The sequence below is a fragment of the Hippopotamus amphibius genome, chromosome 1 (assembly GCF_030028045.1).
Source record: "Hippopotamus amphibius kiboko isolate mHipAmp2 chromosome 1, mHipAmp2.hap2, whole genome shotgun sequence".
In the NCBI taxonomy this organism is placed as follows: domain Eukaryota; kingdom Metazoa; phylum Chordata; class Mammalia; order Artiodactyla; family Hippopotamidae; genus Hippopotamus; species Hippopotamus amphibius.
Genome location: NC_080186.1, coordinates 239814251 through 239835556, shown reverse-complemented (window position 1 = coordinate 239835556; position 21306 = coordinate 239814251). Strand labels below are relative to the sequence as shown.

The window sequence follows — 21306 nt, the reverse complement described above, 5'->3', positions numbered from 1 at the left end:
TATGTATACATATATCCCCATATCCCCTCCCTCCTGCGACGCCCTCCTACCCTCCCTGTCCCGGCCCTCTAAGGCATCACCCATCCTCGAGTTGATCTCCCTTTGTTACACAGCAACTTCCCACTGGCTATTTTACAGTTGGGAGTGTCTGTGCTACTCTTTCACTTCGTCCCAGCTTCCCCTTCGCCCTCCCTACCCCCAACCCCGTGTCCTCCAGTCCACTCTCTGCAACTGTTTCCTTATTCTTGCCCTGTCCCTGGGTTCATCCGTACCATTGTTTCAGATTTCGTGTATATGAGTGAGCATACGGTATCTGTTTTCCCCTTTCTGGCTTACTTCGCTCTGTATGACAGACTCTAGGTCTCTCCACCTCACAACATACAGCTCCATTTCATTCCTTTTTATGGCTGAGTCATATTCCATTGTATATATGTGCCACATCTTCTTGATCCATTCATCTGTTGATGGGCATTTAGGTTGCTTCCATGTCCTGGCTATTGTAAATAGTGCTGCAATGAACATGATGGTACATGTTTCTTTCTGGATTAAGGACCATATATCTTGTAAATCTTTATTTCTGATGTAAGCAGAGTACCTTGCTTATATCAGGTTTGCAAATTTTTGTTGCATAATGAATTGGATGAGTTAGTGAGTTAATGGACTGAAATGAAGTGAATGCCTGTATTTTAAAATAGCATATTAGCTGATTTCTTGCCTAAACTGTTCATTCAGGAGGGAGAAAAGAATACTCAAATATCTGAAATATTTCTCTAAAACTTTATTCAAAGTTACCCACCTCACTGTTCACCAGGTGCACAGTCAGTGCTCTGTGCCAGCATCAGGCCTGCCCACTGCCGGCAATGACTTTGAGAAAACCTGTTTCCTGACACCCCAAAAGTTAAATTACGCTTTTCAAAACATACCGAACTCCCAATACTTGCAAAAGTATTACATGCACCATTTTCCCATCAATCTTTAAATCTGAACGTACATTATTAATCTATATCAGTGGATGTTAAAATGAAGTCATTTTAACAAATTATGACTGTACAAATCAAAACACCACTAGTTAATATTAGAGTATTTTACAAACACTACATTACATATTACCTTGCAATCTGAAACATTACATTTCATATTTGTGTAAGTTTTAGATAACTGAAACTTCACAGAATTCAATGCCAAATCAAGTTTAAAAAATTTAGTTCTGTACATTAGTTCCAACTATCTCTATGTTACAATCTATAAGGCTCATGTCATAGTTCAGCACCAAAAGATCTACAAAACTGTCTAACCAGTCTTCTTATTCATTCCATGTGATCGTTTTTGGTTTTGGTTTTTTGTTTGTTTGTTTTTTTAAGGTGCAAGTCTGAGAAAAATGTTTTATATATACTCTACTTGCAGACCTTGAAAAGTGGAATACTTTTTGGCTGGTCATACTATGTAAAAACTTGGGTTGTACAGATACAAAAATGAAAAACAAAAAAGGAAAGGAATACTTACAACATGAATTCAGGTTGTCAGTCTTTACGTTGAATTTTATAATACTGAAGCATCAGAAATAACCTAATAATGCCCTGCCCCATCGTCCCTTCTTGTTTTAAATTTTTAAAAGGTAGCCAGAAAAAATGATTTATTTTTCAAAATAAGGTGCAAAGAAGGACGGCAACCACAAACTTCCTCATATACAGCTCCAATAACATCTCGATGTTGTTCTGCAAAATACACCTTGACCTAAATCAGAAGCAGACCCAGAGTCACATCCATAGCTCCCAAAGGTACCATGTTTTCTATACCGGATGTCTGCTCCATGCGAGCATCTCTCTGTTCACAGAGGTCATGACAGGAACGCGTCACGGCTGGCCTGGATTTAAAGCAATCGTTTCCAGAACCGGTGTCACCATACCAACTCTTCTCCCTCTTCGGGATTTATAAATTCTAGAAAAGGAATATGTTTGTCTTCCATGTTCAAGTAGGGTTTGTGCATATCACATGAAGATCACATTCCCTAAATTACAAACTTTCTCAAAAACCACAGGAACTTTTTTCAGGAATCTTGTTTGTTCAAAGTATAAAATTCTTACGTTTAAAAAAATTAAAAGTGGAGACGAGTACCGCTGCTTTCTTCGCCAGAAGCGCACGACTCATCACACTACAATTTAAAAACTAAGCTTCATGCATACAACTGGCCAGAGAGGTATGCAGTTTTACAGAGCCCTTATCATTCGAGTACGTTAAGCATTGGCTAGACCACGACAGGAAGCAAGTGAGCAAACTGAGCAAAGAGACTTTCCAAAGAACACGACAGTTTTCCAGGCTCCATGTCAGTCACATAAAAATTTAAGCAACATGTAATCCTTTAAAATTGTCCCAGACATCCCATCCCCCCCCCCCCCCCGGTCCCATACATACCCCCCCACCCCACCCTGACGACCTCCAGCTCACACAAGTATCTTAATGCTCCCCGTTACTGATGACAGCTGCTTCAGGTTCTGCTGCTGTGGCGGGGAGTCTTGGCACTTTCTTGGCAGGGCTTGGAATGTGCTAAAATCAAAAGAGAAACGTTGTCGCCTCAGGTTTTTTTTAAGGAAGAGCCATGGTGCTAATTAAAGTTCTAACAGGAAAACGGATAAGAGGGCAACTCTGAAGAGGCTTATGCTAGCTAGACACTCTACACAGCTCCTCACGGAGGGAGCCAGACATGCATTCCTTACCTTGTGCTGCACTTATTGCACAACTACCCACCTAGCGAGCGGGAGGAGGGCCCAGGAGACCCAGCACACCCAGGGTGTCGCTTGCTACATCCTGCATGTGCAACACAACCACTTGTGGCCTGACGTGCTCCCTCAAGGAGCCAGACGACGCATCCAGCAAACTTGTGATGAGTGGATAAGATAATGTCAACGTTTTTTTGTTTGCTTGTTTTTTTCACACATTTTTATTTATTTATTTATTTTTGGCTGCATGGGGTCTCTGTTGCTGCACGTGGGCTTTCTCTAGTTGTGGCAAGCAGGGGATACGCTCCGCTGAGGTGCGCAAGCTTCTCATGGCAGTGGCTTCTCTTGTTGCGGAGCATGGGCTTTGAGGCGCACAGGCTTCAGCCGCTGTGGCTCACGGACGCTAGAGCGCAGGCTCCGTCATTGTGGCACATGGGCTTCGCTGCTCCAGGGCATGTGGGATCTTCCCAGACCAGGGCTCGAACCCATGTCCCCTGCATGGGCAGGTGGATTCTTAACCACTGCACCACCAGGGAAGTGCCACTTCAAAGCTTTTAAAATCCTCCGTTTGAAGCCTGGCTCTGATCCTGGCCAAGTCATTTAACGTCTTTCAGCCTCATCTCTAACATGGACACAGTATCATCTACCTCAAGGTGGTTTTTATAAGCATTAAATTAGGAAATTAAATTAAATTAAACTAATTAGAAAATGTACCGTGGCCAGCATGTGAGAGGAATTCAAATCATAGCTATTACAGTTCCTTCCTGACAGCTGGGGACAGACTCTACAATGGGCTGAACCCATCCCCAGTCGATACCTGCCCCTACCTCGTCTCTCACCAAGATACAGACCACAAGGGAGCCTTCTCTCTACATCAGTTTTCCTTTAAATTCTGGTACCGTTAATAAAACCTAGTATCTACTGTGCACTTACAAATGCTAACAATTTAACTGCAAAACACTTTATACAAATGGACAATGGCATAGCTGGAATCCAATCCCAGAGCCCTGGCTCTGAAAAGCTGTTTTATGGAAATTCCTTTTAAGTTGCTACATCTCAGCTAGCTCCCCTCAGCCCTGAGATCTGGGGATAGAAATTTCTTACCCTGTCAAAGCCCAAGACCAAACACTATGAGCTTTACTCACCTCAGCTGCTGTGCTTGGATGCACAAGCCCTACGCCTTCCTGCAAAGTGCTGTCACTCGGAGAGGGGCGCCGGGCGTAAGTTCTTCTGTGCTTTTCATCCACTCGAACTAGGTACCACGTTCCTTCAAAGAGTGAATCTATCGAACTCTGGGGAGTATAGCTGACTGAAGGAAAGGCACAGAATATGAAAAATTAGTTACGACATGTGACTCATCTGGTAATAAAACTCAAGTTAAGAAGTTGCTGTTTCACCTACAATTTTCACCAATATCAGATATGTACCCAATACAACCTAGATATCTGGACAACTTACCTGATACGTAACATGTGTAACGTGCAGTGTTATTGTAACCCCCCGACAGGCTCCTGGGTGTATATGAACAATTTAATATTATTACCCAAGTGATGAGTGTCCTCTCGGAGCTTCATGTTCGCAGCAAAGACATCTGGTGCCACACAAGTTCTTGAGTCAAGCCTTGATTTCAGATCACACAAGCTTGCTATTATTTTATCAAGAGCAGACCCTAAAATAGCAAATAATTCCAACATTAAAAGACTAAAAATAGTTTGCCCAAAGCCTGAACAAAATGTCGTCAAACAGCAAAAACCAACGTTTCATTTCTTTCAGAACTACAGGCTATTGTTTAAGGATAAGCTGTTATTTATTTAGCACAGCTTCCTATGACCTCTGACTAGACATATGTTCAGTATCAGCCAGTAGACAAGTTAGGAAATAGGTGGGATCTAAAACTGTAAATAACTTGTCTAGAGGCAACCCACAATACAGTTTTAGAGTAATGCCAGTTCTTCCATCAGTTTTTCTCCCTCCATATTTTTGCTCCTTCTTGCCCAGGGAAGGCACAAAAGTGTCCTTAAATACGGCTAAGCCCACACCCCTATAAACCTTAGGTAACTTAGTGACAACCGAACCGACACGAAACGGCCCGGCATTACTGGCTCATGTGAGGAGACTCATCGTCAGCGCAAAGACTCGAGCCCTGCCGTTTGCGTCCCTGTCCCCGCGTGCACGCCCTGGCTGCCTAAGCTTAGAAACGACATGAAAGGTAAAGTCACTGCCAGAGAAGGAAGAGTTGCACGCTATGCTGTTAAAAAAAAAAAAAAAAAGTTTAAGCTGATTAAACCTTTGCTTCTGACTTGGAAGGAAAGAAAAGTATTGTGACTCAGACCTAATCCTGCCCTCTACCCAGTTACAGCAGAGTTCTGAAGAGCATGTGGAGAGAAGTAATGAAGACTCAAGTGTCTCAATGATCTAGGGGCAGACTCGCGTGCTCACTTGAGAAGCCTGCTCGGGCAAGCTTGCCACAATTAGTTCCCACACCTCCTTGTTCAAAGACTCAGCATTTACCTGGTGTGGCATCTTGTGTAACTCTGAGGGAGTACAGAGTGGCCGCCAAACCAGAACCGTAAGAGAACACACCAATCCTCTTTCCTGCCAGCTGCTGAGGTGAGTACCTGTGTAGGAGGGGAAAAAGCTATTAAAAAGTTTAACTGATCCTACGACAATGAGTGGGAAACCACAAGCTGGAATAAAATGCATCCTAAGCCTTGCGATCTAACTTAAAGCTTTACTATTACAGTAAGCAGGCTGAAAACAAGAGTTCTCATCTCTCTGGTAATTATGGGGTTTATGAAAAGTTATTATGCCCTAAAATCTGTTACTTTGTCAACTGGGGATTTATGGTTCAACTGTAGGTCAAGAATAATAAGACCATGAGAACAGTAGCCAGGAAAGCTAGTATGAAATTAAATACTCTGGAATAACTGTAGCCTCATCCCATATCTCCTTCAAGTCAACAGACAATAGGCTAGAGAACTTGGAAATAAAATACCATTCTGCGACCTGCCACTGACATGCCTGACACCAGATCTGGTCTTAGAAATCTAACCTCCCCAAACGAGGGGAGTGAAGCAGAAGTGTACACTCACTGTGCGAGAACAGAAGCAAGGGAGCCATACACTGAAGATGTGTACATATTTCCATTTTGATTTGACACAAGCAGAGATGCCTTCGTTTTCTGATTGAAGAGTTCTGAACTAGCCTTCATAAATGCCTTTTCCACATCTCTGTCAAAGTAGGTATCTTCTAATTTAACATCCCTGAAAGATTTAGAAAAAAGAAAACCTTAGTGTTCAAAGACTGTTTTTATTATTATATTACTGGGTGGACCTAACTATACCTGTGTATGATTCTGATTTCCCATTTATTAAAAACCAAGTAGCAGTATGCTAACTGCTAGGTAAGATATAACAGTTGTACATATATGGTCCTTTTTATGAAATTTTTTTTAATAATCAACTTAAGACAATATAATTCTAATGGGTTAATAACCCACTAAAGCTCTGTCATCACCAAACAGAATATACTATTTCAAGTCCATAACAATGTCTATTCAGTTAGAAAAGTCACATTATAGGAGCCAAGCCTTAAAAAGTTGAATAGAATTTTATCAGATGGAGAAGGGACACAGGAAAGGAGAAACAGAATGCGTTTAACAGGTATAGCATGCTAGGAGTCCCTAGAAGTGGGGAAAACATGGAAGGAGTAAGCAAGCAAACGTCAGTAGTGGCCGCATGCAGGGTGGATGTGGGCACAGGGGCTCAGGAGAGGCAGGGAGAAGAGTTAAGAGGTTGCTGCATAAACACAGGCACTCATGGGGCTGTATTATCATGGTGACAACGGGAACAGATCTAAAAGGAAGAAATCAGAAAATCTGAGTTGAAATGAGTAAAGAATTCAGGTAGGTGAGCAGCCCCCTCTCTGGGACTCAGCCTCTTCACTGATTACATCAATAGGTTAAACAAGATAACTTCTTTTGACTCTAAAACTTTCACATCTGTACGAGTAGTGCTAACAGATATAAAAAATACTCTCCCAAAGAAGCGGAAAAATCATCATTCCTCTTACCCGAAGGCTTCCAGGCCACTGTAGATACTATTTTTATCTCTGTTCTGGTCCTTAAGGAAGTCATTCAGCAACATCCGAGCTAGAGATTTCTGAACCAGTTTACAATAGGGTGAGTGGAAGATCATGAAGCCAAAATCATTCAAGGTGAAATCTCTATCATTTCCCTCTGAAAGAGAAATCCAAAGAAATTATGAAATTCATTTAAGCGACTAACTTTTGAAGTCTGATTTTAGAACAGGGCTGGGATGTTTTTATATCTTCAAGCAGCAACCAAAAATACACTGTATAATGAAATATCTCTATGGTTTAAAATGTTTATCAAAAAGACACCCAGAAATAGAACAACATACACTACTATATTATTGATTTTCAAGCTTAACTCTCACAATCCATTAGTGGATTGTGTAATCAATTTAGTGGGTCAGCAAACTGTAGAACCTGCAGGAAATTTCATGACACTTTAGTTTCTGTTTAACTGCACATACAATGTAGAGTGTACTGCTTATTGTGGGTCCTAAAAACAAGTTAGAAAATCACTGTACTGCTACGTGCTGGTCAACAGCACGTTCAGGAGCGCTTCTTTCCCAGAGCCACCATGCTTCCTAACACCTGTTACTGAGTATTACCTTTAACCCCCTCTCACAAACCCTGCAAAGCAAAGCTGGACTATGGAAAAAGCATACTTTATATGATATTGTGTGTTTTAGTAGCATTAATTCAAATACTGTCCTTCTCAGTATCTCAAGAACTTTCTCAGGGTTAAAGATGGAGACTGATGACAACACTAAAAAAAAGCAAGCATGAATTCACAGGTCAAATGCAAAAAGACTATGTGGGGAGAGGGATCACTTTGGTAATTTACTTTCATTAGCATTTTCTCTGGATCATAGTTACAAAGTATAGCCTTGTGAGATTACCTCTCTCAGAATAGGTACAAAATTCAAGTTACTTTCTTTTACCCTACTTTTGATTTTCTTATTGGGGGTAAGTCATCCTAAGTATTTTTACAGAAATACAACTCATTAGCAAAGTTTACCTGTTCTCTTAAATGATACATTCCCAGACACTATGGGAAAACTAAGCTATTTGGTGGGTGAGAAAGAAATGGTTAAAGGAGACACGAACGAAGGATGCCCACGAAGCAGCTTCTCATCAAAGACAGTCAGCACGTTATATGCCCTCAGCAGATACCAAAACCAAGAAAAATAGACAAAGCCTACCTTTCTGCCACCGGGCACGGACCTTCTTGCAGTAGACAGAATAGCAGCGGTCTAACGCATTGAGGTAGCATTGTATGGACAGTTTTCCATCTACTATAGGGTATTCAGAAAGCATGTCAGGCTTGTAAAAGTCATAGGCATGTTGCATATGTGTCCCACGAAGTCCTATTAGAGTAAAAGGAAGAGGTCCATGTGTCTCTGCTTCCTGATGTATGTTAGTAAGCATACTGCGTTATCTGGGAACGTCCCTTTAATCTAGTCAACTCACCACTTGCAGAACAGAAATCACAAGGTGAAACCAACATGTAATTCAAATGAAACATAACCATATCCGTGGACAGCCCTAAGACTCTTTTGATATACAATATGCAAGTTTCATACACCTAACTGGGAGACGCCAGTTACTCTACTGAACGGAAAACAAATTACTGTACAACGACGGGCACGTTATCACGGGCAGTTATCACTTACACCCATTTTACTCCTCTGTAAGATGGGGATGTTGGGGATGGCACCCCTTACCTCACACAACTGCTGTGAGGATTACATGAGGACACACATGACGCACGTAGCAGGGAGTGCCTGCATTTAATGAACACCCTGTACTAGCTTCCGTTTTTATTTTCCAATGTCTCAGCATATTGTGAGGGGGAAAAGAAAAAAAGCGTTCCCAAACACTCACCTCGTTCAAAGATTAAAGGAGCATTAGGCCCAATTAGCATCGCAACGGCTCCCACTCCACCCGTAGGCCGAGCGCTCCCCGCGGCATACACGGCGATGTCTCCCGCCACGACCACAGCGTACCGGCCTGGAAAACACTTCTTGTGAGTGTACAAGACATGGTCAATACTCTACACACCACACAAATAAACTGAATCTGTTCTATTTTCCCAGAATATCCTTTCCCCATCTTTAGGGAAGAAAAAAATATTGTGACTAACTTTTGAGAGACAGTTTCGTCCTACGTGATCGAGATGACCGACCGGTAACTCAGATGAGCTGAAAGTCACAGCTATCTTTCTGAACATGTTCAAACAAGCATAACTGGGAACAGCTCGCATACGGCATTAACTAAAAGCTCACGGGCGCCTTTTCATCCTCAAGAGAGCTTCTCTGCGACAATACGTAACATACCATCCCAAGAGCTGGACTCAATCCAGTTGACAGCGTTGAAGACGGCGGCTGTGCCGCCATAGCACGCGTTGGTCGTGTCGATTCCTTCCACATCTGTGTTCCCAGACTCCTCAAAGAGTTGCATCAAATTCGTCTTCACTGACTTTGATTTGTCGATGACTGTCTCTGTTCCAACTTCCAGCCGCCCAATGCAATCGTAAGAAAGGTTATTTCTCTCCATAAGGTTCTGGACCACAGTCATGCAAAGAGAGTTGATATCTTCTCTATCTGTGCAGAAGCCCATCTTGGCCTGGCCCAAGCCAATAGTATACTTTCCAGCATCTACACCATCATATTTTTCCAACTCTGCTTGATCAACATATTGGGAAGGAAAATAGATCTCAAGGGCAACAATTCCCACGTCTTTTGGCCAGCAGGCTTCTACGTTCAAAGGAAGTGACCCAGGCATGGTGAAAGAACTTTAGAAAGAAAAACAGAAAAAAACATTGTTTTAGATTATAGGTCACAGATGGTTATGTTCAAAGTTGAGAAATCAACATTGAGAGTTGATCACCTGAAATATTAATTTCTAAGTTTAGTATATTTTACTTAGAGCAATCAATTTTAATATGTGGACACAGTAATTACAGTATGAATGCAGTTATTAACTCCATTATTATTTTAAATTGTCATCTTTTAGGGACTTCCCTGGTGGTCCACTGCAGGGGGCAAGAGTTCGATCCCTGATCAGGGAACTAAGATCCCGAATGTTGCAGGGCAAGGCCAAAGGGGGGGAAAACATTATCATCTTTTAAAAAGGCTTGCCCTTTATTCAAAACTAGATATATTTCTACACTTTAAATATGTGCAGTTTATTGTATGTCAATTATATCTCAATTAAAGTTCTTAAAAAACAAAGCTAGATATATTTAGATTTAAAATATGATTATTAGAGGTAAAGAAAATTCAAGTAAGATTCTTCTATGTTGTAAAGAACTAGAAGATAAAATACAATGACAGTTTAGTGATATGGCCCACAAATCAGAACTCAAATATCTGATCTATTCCTGGCAGCTCAAAAAGTTTAAAAAAGTCATTGGTTCATTTATCATAGGTATTTTGATTATTCACAGCTATTGACTTTATGGGACTTTAAAACTGTTAGATCAAACAATATTACATTTTTTGTTGCTATAAACAATGCTGCAAAGCTGCAAAGCCACACTGTCCAGTCTACCATGGCAATGAATTCAAGGCTCCTGCTCTTATAATCCCAGCCTTCCAAAGAACCCCCCACCCAAAACCCAAATGATTAAAGTTTAAAGCAAAGACAAGTTCCCAGATCTATAACAGGTCAAAAGTCAATATTCTATACTTTTTACAGCTAATGAATAGGGTTACATGATCATAAAACCACACGTTATCACTTAGCTTCCAAATCAGGCCAAAAAAACCCCAAACACAAAAAACTTGACTCAAATGTGAAAACTGATAACCCACATATTATTCGTGTGGCACCTCAGATAACACCTCTCAGAACAACCCCTTCTGTTTCAAAAACGGCCTTAAAAAGTTGGACTGTTGCCACACTGCAAACTTTCAGTACTGTCTAGATTTATTTACCAACAGTAAAAAAAAATGGGCTAACTACTCAGGACTGTTGCTACGGGCAAGTCACACAACTTATGAGCGCCTCCATTTCCTTACAGATTGTATCAATCAGAAAAAGATAAATTATTCTAGATGTTTCTAACAGAGGACAATTTAATACAGGGAAATGGTTACCAAGTTGTTGGCCGGGCTAGAGGAGCAAAAGAGGAGAAGGTGGTTCCTATTCAGACCCCAAGAGCTAACTCGCCTGCTGAGGCTGCAGGAGCTCCTGGTCCCAGCACCTCTGGGACGCTTTCACTGCTGCTGCCACTGACCAGAGGCAGACCCTGTAACTGTGTCACTTGTCCTCTGCCACTCTGCCAACGCTGGCGTATATCAGGGGCAATGACGTTACAGACGATCGCCAGTGAGTTATTAATTACTGAAATCTTGAGAAAACATCTAAAGCAGAGAAGCTGTCCTTAAATCTACCCTTATCCCATAGGTTATCAAGATACGAGTACATTAAAATCTGAAAAATAAGCACCTGGAACTATAATCACAAAATCTAAGTTAAAGGTCTTAAGGGATACTAGTTGAATCTTCCTTCTAAATACAAGAATCTCATTCATATTTTTTTCATTCATCCAATGACGTTACATGACAAACATTTCGGATAAGTTTAATAGGAGATAAACCCTTGCCCTTGCAAATATTCACTGTCTTGTGGGATGTTAAGCTACACACATAACAATAAACAAGTGAAACAACAGAGACAGTCGCATTCTGTTCTGGAGAACTACCCAGCCCAGCCAGGGGAGGAGCGGGGAGAAAGGCTTCTTGGCTACTGGGGCCTGACCCGAGTCTCAGGAACAAGTAGGAGTAATCAGTAAAGCTCTGCAGAAGCAGATGGTGGTAACAGATTTCACAGGATGGAGAGCATAAACAAAGGCACACCACAAGGAACCATGAAAAGTCATACTAATTTACTAAAGTGAAATGTGAGCCGGTGAGTAGATCAGGCAAGTGGTGGGTCAGGAAAACTGGCTAAGGGTCGAGTCATAAAGGTACTGCCGTGCTGATGCCAGGGAGCTTCAGCTTCATTGTGAAGACAGTAAGAAGCCATCAGAGTTTTAAACAACAACATGGTCATATTAGTGTTCAGATCAGTCTTTTTCCAATTCCGGAATAAATTTAGTGGATGATAAACATCTTTTAAAAGCAAAATAGAAAAGAAAATATCAGGTTGCATGGCATATGGTAAATATAAGAATTTTTCATGAAATTTTGTTTCAATTATTCACGCATATCCTGGGTTGCAATTGTGAATTTCTTATTGGGGGTCACAGTCAGAAAAGTTTGAGAGTCACCATATTACAGTCACTGGTGCCGTGTGGAGAATGGATGTGAGTTAGGAAGCTGATACAGAAGTCCAATGAGATGCAGATCATGACCTAGAGCAATTACTACACAAAGTTTAGTGAAGGAAGAGCTTCAAAAAAAATATGGAAGCAGGAAACTAGCAGAAATTGTGATTGACTAGATAGTAGGAAAAGGATGAAATATTTAGGATGACTTCCAGATTTCTAGCCTCCACTGTTTTAGTTCTTGACAGAATCACTCACTGTCTGATGCACTAAGTGAACAGAGAAGCACCTCTCCACTTTGTCCTTTCTTTCCTTTCTCCCAGGTAAACCCATCAATTTTATGATAATCTAAACTTTGCTACATTGAAGATGAAATGAAGACATAAAGGGACTATCTAATATGTCATGAGGCAGATTCTAAGTTTATAGTAAAATAAGTTTTAGTCCTCCACATAGTCCACAGAAAACACTCTACAACTAGAGTTAAAAACAAAAACAAAAAACAGTTCATATACTTACAAGAAGAACCCCTCCTATATGCTACCCTTTAAATCACCAAAGCAGAGGCGGGAGGATTAACCACCTTCCCAGCCTTTCCCACAAGGTTAGGGATGGTCCCCCTTTAGATGCTTTTCAACTCTTCAAACTGCCCTGAACACGCTGAGGACAGTGTAATTTTCCCTGCCTGGCCCAACAGTCCACAGTGCTGATGGAAATAAAATGGACAAATAAACCAATCTATCTATCTATCTATCTATCTACCTACCTACCTACATATCTTCTGAAGATATAAACCAGTTTATGAAAAGCCATAAAGCAAGGCTTTAATTCCAGAATTAACCCATATTTACCATGATCTAACTAGCTCTGATCAGTCCTTGTTATATGGTACTTACTAAATAAGGTATAACTCTATTATTAAGCCTCCTAGAGTTAAATAAGTGACTTGTTTCATTTGGGGGAAAAATGTAGCTAAACTAAAATAACCCATGCCCATCAAAGTGAATCATGAAAGTGAATCACGACGCTGATCTTGGTGTGGAAAAAATGTTTACATAGTCTAACTCAGTCAATAGTGCTCATTCTCTGAGGATTTTTGACAGCTAAGGTGTTTTCATTACTTTCTTGGTAAAACGCCATTTAATTTGAAATATTTACCTTTTGGTTGAAATTGAGGGAGAGTGAGAAAAATTTTTAAAAAGAGGAAAATTAATACAGGGAGTAATTGCCTTCATGGTATTTCAAACAACAGAGTGATACAGTTTCTGGTCTACAATCTTTACTTTTAACTATTCTATCAGGTGTGTGCTCTCAATTGTCCTCTCAAATGCTCTCTGAAGTAGGCCAGATATATAAATTAGAAAAAGAGGAAAAAAAGAAAAGAAAGAAAAGAAAAAAAGGCCAGCTAAAGATCTGAGATGTTCACATTATAGTGTTAACTTTAGTCAAAGAATGGGACATTCTGGTTAATTCACTATTCTAAACATCAGAAAAATTTTCTAAATACAGTTTAAAAACTGACAGTTTAAAAAATTACCGACATATATTTTTAACGTTTTGCTGATAAAAAGGTACTGCACGATTCTGCAGAGCACTGTGTTCACAATTTTAAAAAAATCTAAGCAGGATAATGAGGATTCTGAATTCGCAATAAAAAGATGTAAATATTCCTTTTAAATTTCATCTTTAAAAATAAGGAGAAAGGTACACTTTTACCACAGAACTCTGTAAACCTTCCAAAGCTATCTTCCAAGTTCCAACAGAAGACTCCCAAGTCTGTTCTCCTAAAGGGAATGCTCACCCCCTCTGGTGGACAAAAGGGGCTCCAGGTCCCACTTCCAGAGTTGGCAAAGCAAGATAATATGGAAGCCTTGCCTTGTTAATTTCTGAATGCTTCCTGCCTAGCACACAAAAGGGACCAAAACGACCCCTTGAGAATCTTTTAAATCTGTGAATGAAAGTCAACTGGAAAAGGAAAAAGAAGAAGAAAAAGAAAAAGAAAAGCAGGGAAATCAGCTGGGGATGCTGATGCAAGGGCAGCCCTTACCCAGCTCGTCAGGACTCATCAGGAAGGGACTCTGGCATCAGTCCCCAGACTACAGTGCCAGCCTCCTAACTGAGCTCTCTGCCTCCATCTCTCCCCTGCCCTAGGCTAACCTTTGCAAAATGCACATCTGACCTTTGATAAGATGCTGTTTAGAACTATTCCAAGTTTCTTCTCTATTATTTAAAGTCGGCCTCCTTGCACTAGACAAGGAGCTTCTGGAAAGCAAGGAGTGTACCGTGTTCATCTTTGTATCCCCAGTACCCAGCCCAATGCTTGGCATATGACAGAAGCTGCACGTTGAATAAATGAAATCCCACTAGGCTTCGAATCTAAAATTAGTAACAACCACAGGAAATCATAAAACTGAAGCATTAAAAAAGCAGAATCATAAGAGAGGAGCTCCATGGTAATATAAGAAAGCAGTAGCTGCAAATAATTAGCTTACTGGTTCAAACACATTTGTAACCACTGTCCAATCTTACCTAATTGTAAACATTCAATCCATAGCCCAGATGGATATCTTTTGAGGCTGTAATTCAAAAAGCACTATTGACACACATGCTTACCTGTGATTGTTTCTGACTAAGCAGTTTACACTTAGATTTTATCATATAGATTTTTTCTCTTATGAGTGAACACGAATTTTTAAAATTAGTTTCTAGATTTTAAACATTAGTCTAATAAACACAAAATTACACAGTCTCCTGAAGCATAACGGCATTAACTAATATTTGAAGACAAGATATAATCCTATAATGAGTTTTAAGAACGTGTGGCGCACACGTTTCTTTGTCCTAGGTTAAAAACTGAATTTGCCCTTCCATTAGAGGAACACTTTCCTTCAGCAGCATGACCGGATGCCATACCTGTGCGAGGGGTAAAGAGTTGCAGTCTCCAGGTCTGTCACTCTGTTTCCTCCTTCAGGCACTAGGAATTTCAAATAAGAATCTCTTTTAAAGTCATAAATCACCACACAAATTCAAATAATGACTCCAACGTGAGTTAAAATAAACATTTCCTTGCCCAATTACATTATGTAGAACAGCGTTTGACTTTGCTTAGAAAAAAATAGCACAAAGCTTATAAAACTTTTTTCTCCTTATTTTATTAGCTCTTACAGTGGTAGGGTCAGTCCTGGTAATTAACTGACATAAGTGGTTCATATCACTGATTCAGGCTTTCAATCAAATATGGTGCTGGGAGAGTTGTAGTCTTCTTTACTAAATTAGGGTTTTCAAGAATTGGTGAAAAGGAATATAAATAAGTTGTACTAGGCTAATAAATTTCTGGAGTAAAGAGACTTACACATTCAAGAGATGAACAATTTGTGCCTCTCTGAGCTTCCAATTCCTCATCTGTAAAATGGAGCTAACAACTGCCCTCCCGGTTCATTGTGAACGATGGTTGAGAAAATAAAATACATGAGTAATATAAAGCACAAACACACCATTATCCCAGGTCTTAGTGTTTTTCAAACAAACTATGTATCTTTTTAGCAAGACCTAATTATCCTCATTTATTTAATCTTACACTCCTAGTTTTCAACATGGTCACTTTCACCTGCCCCAACCTTTTAGAAAGTGATTTTCCCCTTAGTGCCTGTGTTAAAAAGGCAGGTATTTGATATCAAGACCAAGAAGCATTAAGCTTTCTCATCATTTAAATTACGTGGAAACAAAATGGAAAGGTGACTTTGGAGCATCTTCCTCAGTCCATCTGTTTCAAAGGGTTGTTACTTGAGAGGACTGTTCCTGTTTAATGCGAACACAATTAATTGTCTTTGCTCTCTATTTAATTGTTGGCATATATAGCATCTGCCCTGCCTGATTAACTGGATGGAGACTCCTCTCAGCTGCTATTTAGTAAAGCTTTACTTCTTTTACATGATTAGATCATTTAAGAGCTTATAGACTTAGTTCCTTTTACTTCATCAAGTTTACCCCCAGCTCATGAACTGATCTTGAGTTTTGTGGGAAAAGATAAGACTAGTATATTCCAAAAAACCTCTGATTATAGGATGATATACACAGTTTGAGAAAGTAACTTTTTTTGTTTGTTCTTTACTATCTCAAATTATCCTTTTGTAATCTGCAAATTAAGCATTCCATGGGGACTATTTCTCGTTGGGGGGGTGCGGCATGATTCCTTCTTAAGTGTTGAGACTATTTAAATAATAATATTTCTTCCTGAAACCATGTTTGTATATGCATTTGACACTGTTTTCATCAAGGAAATTTCTCCTGAACTGCCAATATTCCCTTTTTCAAATTTGATTTTTTTATTTAAATTGGGGAGGGAGGTTAGGTGGGAAAGCACAGAGAGAGCAAGAGGGAGAAGGGAGAGAGAGAGAACTCCAGCGCAAAAAAGAAAGCAAAGACGCAGAGGAAAAAAGAAGACTCACAGAGAACTGCCACACTACTTAAGCTCTCAGGAGAAAGAGAGGCCTGGAGTCCAGGAAAGGAAATGGAGGCCATAAATGCCACTTTGGGGGAAGAGGTAATCAGAAAGGGATCAGGCTTTCCATTTTCATCTGCAATTGCTAGGAGGGTTCTCTACCCTGACTGAAACAGCAGTGCCAAAGTCTCAGGCAGGCCAACCGTCAGCTTCTTCCTAACAGGAGGTCTTTTCAGAGCAAGTGATAGAGGGAAGCAGGCTGGGTCAGGACGCAGTCCATGACTCACAAGGGGCTGGGCAGGTTACCACAAAGCACGCCTGGAGCCTCCAGGACGGCAATGCACGCAAGGGTTGAAGCTGGAGAATGATGAGACTGCCTAGGGCCAACCAACTTTCTCCTGGCGTTTGTTCAGTGTCCTGAATTCCTCCTTCTGGGATCCCTCCTTAGCCTTGATTCCAACAAGTGGTGGGAGAAGTTCACCCAGTACGCATTTCAGTACACCACAAACCACAAGCAGTTACCTGCTGATCTTTTTCACTATTACAGGAGAGAAATCCAGGAATCCTTTTTAACTGAGAAGGAGATGGCAATCTCTCCTCCTTAGGAGCAAGCAAGCAAAACTACCGTCAAGAAAGCCTTGCCCACGCCTGTACAGCTCTGGTCTGGCTCCCTAAATAAAAAACACAGACACCCTGCCTCCCCAAAAAGGTCCTAGTCTGCTTATCAGACATTCTACTCATATTTCAAGGTCCTGTCTAAGCCCCCTCTTCCAGGAAGATTTCCTAGAAGCTTTCTAATCAGGGCCCTGCACTCCTACAGCAGGTGTGTCATTCACACCCACACTGAAGCCTTCATAGTCTACTCTCAATGGAAAATTAATTATTGGCAGCCTTCTTAAGCATACGGGATACTTAGACTCCTATAGGGAGAAAGGCTGTATTTTGATTCTTTTGAAATCCCTTTGAGATCTTGGAGTAAAGGGCACACAATTGCCATTTTTTGAGGGGCTGAATTTGGAGTTATAATAATTAGAGGAAAAAGCTTCTAGATTCAAGTACTCAATAGCAGCAGCCCTGATTAGTGAGTTCTTTCCACTATCACTTGTGTCCAGAAGTTTAAGAAAATTGGCTTTCTACTGCTGCTATTCAAAGCAAATGGTAGGTTTCGACTTTTCCCTGAAAAACGTAAGGAGTTCAAGTGGAATCAGAAGAGAACATCTGTCGGCCTTACAATCACTCCCAAATGCACACACCCCCAACCACAAACCCTGCAAAGATGAAGCCTGTGAGCTCTGAAAGATTGGCTCATCCCCTACTGCTCTTCCTACACTCAGTTAGCAAACAGCAAGCGGCATCGCCACAGGCCAAGCATTAGGACCCTCCCATTAGATTGGGTAACACGTTTTTAATCTCTACCACCATCTTGAGAAACAAAAACATCACACCCTTCTATGATACTTGGTTTTTAAATAACCCAACATAAAATTATGACTCTATATACCTTTCCAAATGAAACTACATAGAGATTCTGACATACAGCCCATCCAGCGCCTCCATCCACAACCCCAGCGCATCTCCCTGGATCAGTTCCACTGGATTACTGTTTTAAATGATGCTAGGGTACCCAGGAAACACACATGACACCAATATCAGAGTTTTGCATTTCCTGTGAGAAGAGCTATCTAAAATCTCAATCAAAAAACATCTCAAAATCAACCCACAATTAAGAGAAACAAGATGTAAAATCACCCTGGAGAAATATCCAAGAAAAAAACAAAATGAAAAACAAGGTCCAGGATTAGTTTAACAGATGATGTGGCCTTCTATGGCCCCAAACATAACATCCACTTAACCCTCCTCGTCGAAAAAAGCTTCTGAGAACTTGGGGTTACCGACTAAACTAGAATTGAACTGAACTAAACTGGAACTGATTTACCGGCCAACTTACAAACTTAGGAGAGAGACAGACCTACAAAGTGTAGACACACAGAAAAGAAAGTCTTTCTCCTTTCCCATAAGGTATGCTATCCTGCCCTCCTTATCCACACAAAAATAACTGAAATTTAAAAAATAAAGAACACAAACTGCTTAGATGTCTCAAGCTGCAAAGAACCATTTGGCACAGATACTGGTTAAAGACGCTCGACTAGCCTTCTAACAGAAATCTGTGCAGGACACATTTTTTCAAAGACTCCATATACCGAGCTTTGAAATGTCCTTGGTCCAACCCAAAACCTACTGTGTGTGAACGCCTTGGGCACGCCTGCCCATCCCATCCCCATATCAAGTCAGGCTGGTCCCGAAGACATCACAGCAGGAGGGAGATACGGAATTTCAAAACAGCCAGGAAACTTTTTTTTTTTTTTTAATGGCATTAAAAATACGGAGTCGCTAAGGTGGCAGGCAGGAATCTGCGGTACCTGAAGCAAGCGCAGCCCGAAGCAGCCGAGAGCTCACAGGGTTCAGCGCGCTGACCCCGCGGCTGCGATGCTGTCTCGCGCCGGGCCCAGGGAGGGGGGAGCAGCCGCGCCGCCCGCCCGCCTTCCTCCCGGCGGCGCCGCGCGCGGGGCATCGGAACGCACCCCCTGCCCGGCGACGCGCTGACCGCCCGCAGCCGTCGCGCCCAGCCCCGCGCCAAGGCTCTGGGACCCCCGGCAGCCCAGCCCCGTTCCCGCCCCCCTCCCGCGGGCCCTCCCGTCCCCTCAGGGCGGCCACAGCCCCACCCCGGCCCCCGGGCTCCTACGCCATCAGGGCCCAGCCCTCCGCGCCCTCTCCCCCTCTGCCCCTGGCGACCCGCCGGCCCGCCTCGGCGGCCCCTCCGCGGCCGGCCCCCGGTCCCCGGCGCCCCATCCTCCCCGGCCACGTCCCCGCCTCGGCGCTGACCCCGACGGAGCGCCGGAGACCCGCCGGGCCTAGCCGAGGACGCCGACCCGCCGGGGCCTCTCCGCACGCGCGGCGCCTCCGCAGCGCAGGCTTCCTCCTCCGCGCGTGACACTCACCCAGGTGGGGCAGGGAGGCGGCCGCGGAGGCGCAACGACCGACGACCGCGCAGGCCGCGCCGCCCGCCGCTTTATAGCCGCCGGCCCGCAGGACGCCGGCGCCGCCGGGAGCCCCCCGGGAGGCGGAGCGGGGCCGCAGCGGCCAATCGCAGCCCGCAGAGCGGCCCGGGAGCGCCCGCCTCCCGGTCAGGCGCCGGCCAATCCGGAGGAGGCGGGAGGCGGGCGCTCGCGGGGCTCGGCCCCCGCGGCGGGGAGGGCGGGGCGGAGCCGGGCCGGGGACGTGGGGTGAGGGAGTGACGCGCGGTGGCCCGAGGGCCGGCCCGCCAATGGCCGGGCGGCGAGAGCCGGCGAGGGCCAACGGGAGCTCAGTGCGCGCTCCTCCGGCCGGTCGGAGCCCGGCGAGAGGAGACGCGAGCCAATGAAGCCTCGGCGCCCCACCGCTGGGGCGAGATGGCCGCGCGTGGGAGGCACGCTGGTCCCCGCCGGGAGGGCGTCGGGTTGCCTAGCAACCGGAGCCAGGCGTCCCCTGTGCGCGCTCTGCGATGCTGGACTCTAGCTTCCCAGAGCAGCCAGGTGTGCCCGCGCGACATGCTGGGGCAGGATACGCCACCGAGAATTCGTAAACTTGTAAATATCGTCAACACCAGATTTACACGTACTCCCTATTGTCGACTCTGTACAAACTCACCCACCCTGAAACAGGATGGTCTGGGCTTAGACACCAGTGAGGAGGGGAAGGGGCTTTGCCTAAGCAGGGAGCTGGTCCTGATTCTAGGACTTTTGCTAGCCTGTCTTCTGAGGGAAGGGGCCCATTCCCCACTGCACTTTCTGAGCTTGCTGTGTGGTAGATGCCTAATACGAGGTTGTTGAAAGAAGGAAGGGGTCCCGTGATTCTCACTGCCTGGCTCCCCCAGGAGACAGAGAGGAGCCATTTGAGCTGGAGATCACTGAAACACTGTCTGAGAGAATCCAAAGGAGGATAATTACGGCCTAAAGTATCTGCTCAGATAGAGAAACCAGTACTTAGCTTCGGTGGGAGACCACGAGCGGTTCAGAGTTGTTTGTATCTCTCTCCCCTTCTGTGTCATTATGACCCAGAAACCCTGTTGATAAGAGGTCACTGACGATTCTGTGGATCACACAACCACTGATACATGAAATTTATTCCACGAGAGTTACTAACCTAGTAAGAGACATTCTCAGCTGAAAAGTGGCCAAATATATTGGCAGTGAAACCACTGTGAAGTAGTGGCACAAGTTACTAGGGGTAGAGGATCACTCAATAATGGTTATACTCCACAATGTAGCTCAGGACATCCATTCTGTTCCACAATCAATGTCATTTATACCTTCATAAAGTAACTAGGCAATAAAGAGACACCGCTTGATTGTGACCAACAGCAATTTTGAGGGGGGATTTAAACATTTTTGGCATATTAGAATTCATTGAGGGACTTCCTAGGTGGTGCAGTGGGTAAGAATCCACCTGCCAATGCAGGGGACATGGGTTCGATCCCTGCTCCAGGAAGATCCCACATGCCGTGGAGCAACTAAACCTGTGCGCCGCAACTACTGAGCCTGCGCTCTAGAGCCCTTGCGCCACAACTACTGAGCCTGCGCTCTAGAGCCCTTGAGCCACAACTATTGAGCCTGTGTGCTGCAACTACTGAAGCCCACGTGCCTAGAGTCCGTGCTCCGCAACAAGAGAAGCCACAGCAATGAGGAGCCCGCGCACCACAACGAAGAGTAGCCCCCACTCACCGCAACTAAAAGAAAGCCTGTGCACAG

At 43.3% G+C, this 21306-nt stretch overlaps 1 protein-coding gene across 5 annotated transcripts; it reads right to left on the bottom strand.

Moving 5' to 3' along the window:
- Positions 1 to 763: 763 nt before the first annotated feature.
- On the bottom strand, positions 764 to 19657 carry HMGCS1 (3-hydroxy-3-methylglutaryl-CoA synthase 1). 5 transcript variants are annotated; one of them, XM_057743968.1, is made up of 12 exons: positions 15431 to 15454; positions 14992 to 15052; positions 9143 to 9600; positions 8691 to 8816; positions 8009 to 8173; positions 6789 to 6954; positions 5810 to 5980; positions 5229 to 5335; positions 4261 to 4386; positions 3863 to 4026; positions 2446 to 2544; positions 764 to 1938 (listed from the first exon to the last, which is right to left on the bottom strand). In XM_057743968.1, the coding sequence occupies exons 1-11, from the start codon at positions 15432 to 15434 to the stop codon at positions 2455 to 2457; spliced, it is 1638 nt and encodes a 545-aa protein (XP_057599951.1). In that variant the 5' UTR covers positions 15435 to 15454; the 3' UTR covers positions 764 to 1938; positions 2446 to 2454. The 5 variants fall into 5 exon arrangements, with proteins under 5 accessions (XP_057599951.1, XP_057599982.1, XP_057599960.1 ...); XM_057743999.1 differs by lacking the exon at positions 15431 to 15454 and adding an exon at positions 19519 to 19657 and having other exon boundaries at positions 764 to 2544; XM_057743977.1 differs by lacking the exon at positions 15431 to 15454 and adding an exon at positions 19403 to 19474 and having other exon boundaries at positions 764 to 2544.
- Positions 19658 to 21306: the final 1649 nt, after the last annotated feature.